At 35.4% G+C, this 2,827-nt stretch overlaps 1 protein-coding gene across 1 annotated transcript; it reads right to left on the bottom strand.

The window, feature by feature from the left end:
* LOC137828065 (uncharacterized) lies at positions 1 to 1,170 on the bottom strand. Its single transcript, XM_068634484.1, has one exon. The coding sequence runs from the start codon at positions 1,168 to 1,170 to the stop codon at positions 1 to 3; it is 1,170 nt and encodes a 389-aa protein (XP_068490585.1).
* Positions 1,171 to 2,827: the final 1,657 nt, after the last annotated feature.

Genomic DNA, 2,827 nt, shown 5'->3' with positions numbered 1-2,827 from the left:
TTAGACAAAACGTTTTAACTGTCCGGCATGAATCAACTCTTCTATTTTATCTTTCAACCCAATACATTCTTCTGTATGATGACCATGATTTTTATGATATTCACAATGTTTGGTGTGGTCTGCCCTTTCTGGTGTTCTTGCTTTTCTTGGTGATGGTATTATTTCGGCTGCCATGGCTTCCTGTAAAATTCTTGCTCTGTTCGTATTTAGAGGTGTGTATTGCTGGAACTTTCGAGCTCTGAATTCTTCTCGGGCTCTTCTTGCAACAGGCGGATGTTCTCTTTCTGTCACCCTCTTCTCGCCTCCATCAACCCTTACTTGGTTTCGAAACTCCCTTAATTCTTCCATTTGCATAAATTTTGATGCCCGTTGCCTTAGTTCATCCAGATTGATCGCAGGTTTCTTGCAAAGACTATCGGCAAATGGTCCCGGTTTTAATGCCGTTATCATATGATGCATGGTGACCTCTGGACTAAGATTTCGGATTCCCAAAGCAACCTTTCCAAAACGTTCCATGAACATTCTTAAAGACTCTCCTTTCTCTTGTCTTATGTTCACTAAGGCGATTGACGTTAAATGATGGGGACGACTAGTTGCAAATTGAGCACCGAACTTTTCTATCAACGTATCAAAACAATCTATACTCCAAGGTGGGAGGCGTGTAAACCAGCTCAATGCTGCCCCTTTCAGAGTTGTAGGAAATACTCTGCACATAACAGCATCATTCCATGTATACAAGCTGATTTGAGTAGTATATATTGCAATATGCTCATCAGGATCCGTACTTCCATCATATTTGTCAATGGTTAAGTTCTTCCAATTGTCAGGCAATGGAGTATCGACTATAACATCATAAAACGGATGTTTTCTGGAAGATGTTCCTGCACAAACCCCAGAGTTTTCAAGCCATCTTCTTCTGGTTTGAGAATTTTCATTATACATCCTCTCGTTCACTTGTATCCCCGGTTGGACAGTTTCGAAAGATGAATTCAAAACCGTTTCCTCTTGTAACTTTCTCCTCATGTGTGCGTTTTCGGCTCTTAACATACTCAATTCTTCTTCATTATTCTTTTTTAACATCTCGAATTCTTTTTGTAATTGGACCAACATTGCCATTGGCATGTTAACATTGTCTTCCCGATCTCCACCTTGTTCTCCTCCTTGACTCATCTTGTCTTTAACCCTTCTCAACTGACCCTCGGCCCCACGGTGGGCGCCAAAATGTTCTTACAACAAGGACCAAGAACACTTGAAATGGGTTAATCAAGACCAATCCTTCAATCTTGGGCTGAATACTATCTTGGGCCGGGTACTTCTCTCCTTGATGGTGCTATCGGCTTCTCCTCTCGGCTGGTACTCTCGGCTGGTGCTCTCGGCTTCTCCTCTCGGCTGGTACTCTCGGCTTCTCCTCTCGGCTGGTGCTCTCGGCTTCTCCTCACAACAGGTGGGGGGCACCTGCAAGTCGCTCCGATGCCAAAGTCAGAAAAGGTTTAATGTTCATCAGATAAAATCACTCTTACCTTTTTCTTGTGCTGACCTCCTATTTATAGGGTTTCGTTGATGGGCCTTCAACAGTACTTTTGGACTTTCTTCTCACACCTCTTTATTACTTTTACACCCCCTTGTGCAAGTTCCTTATTTAAATTGGGCTTTATTATGATTTTTATTATCCTTTCAGGTTTCGGTTTAAACCTCTCGGTTTCAACCTTTTTCCCTTGTTTACTCAATGTTGTTCTCGGCCTAAACCTCTCGGTTTTAGCCTACCAGTACAAAAATAATTGTTTAATGTTCTTTCAGATGAAGAAAAATATATTATTTTATTTTCGATTTAATTTTAAAAAGGTTATCTATTCTTTTATTTTTTCAATATTCACTCTCCAAACAATTAGTGTATGATAAAACTAGAAATAAAAGTGTAATAAAAAATAATTTATGTTATCTCAAAATTTTACGAATAAATAAAAGACAACTTTTTTTGGAAAAAAAAAACTACTACTATAAATTAACAACAAACGTAGATAAATATTCTATGAAATACCCTTCACCAATTAAAGAAACTTTCACCATTCACGTTAATGTTCAAGTTTCACGATTTCCAACAATAATCTTTTTCGATGTAAAAAATTAACTTCTAACACCACCAACTAAAAACTACTGGTTCGTTTTGTCAACAAAGTTTAAAAGCAGTTAATATTTCACATCCATAACATACTACCAAAAAAAACACGATAAAAAGAACTAAAAGTACATTATACAAATTTATAAAACTTAAACTTAAAAAATTGTACAGTTATTTTTAATATAAATTATGTATGATTTTGGTTAAGAATTATTTTATAAATAAAAGTTATTAAAAAACAAAAGAGAATATTCTTACAAAGATTTGTAACATGATGGTTGGTTGCTATAACTCTACTTCAGTGGCAAACTAGTGTACTCCCTCTCTATGCTATGGTCCTCTGGAGGAAAGGAAGGTATTATCTAGATGCATTAACATTGAAATTCTTCTTAAAGTTTACTTTTCTCTTCTAGTCCTTTTATTCATTATGTTTGTCCAAATCTAAGTTCAATTATTTAGTTTTCTTTTATCTCTTGGTGTTAGGTATGTAATGGAAGAGGTATCGGCACATGCAATCAAATTGAACTTGTACATTGACTCAACTCTTATAAATTAAATTCGAATATTTTATTCAAAGATAAATTCATTTTAAAATAATTAACTAAACATAGTAAGTGTGTACAAAACTTTTCCTTACTAAAAAATTAATTAAATAAGTTGTATCTATCTTTATTAACGTTCAAGAAAAAAAAATTATAAATCGAATAA

This window comes from Phaseolus vulgaris, chromosome 7, assembly GCF_000499845.2.
Source record: "Phaseolus vulgaris cultivar G19833 chromosome 7, P. vulgaris v2.0, whole genome shotgun sequence".
NCBI lineage: Eukaryota > Viridiplantae > Streptophyta > Magnoliopsida > Fabales > Fabaceae > Phaseolus > Phaseolus vulgaris.
Note: the sequence above shows the minus strand (reverse complement) of the source record. Positions and strands in the feature narration are given on the sequence as shown.

Excerpts from the sequence above, each read along its gene's own strand:
- LOC137828065 (XM_068634484.1), bottom strand. The coding sequence starts at position 1,170 with ATGAGTCAAGGAGGAGAACAAGGTGGAGATCGGGAAGACAATGTTAAC.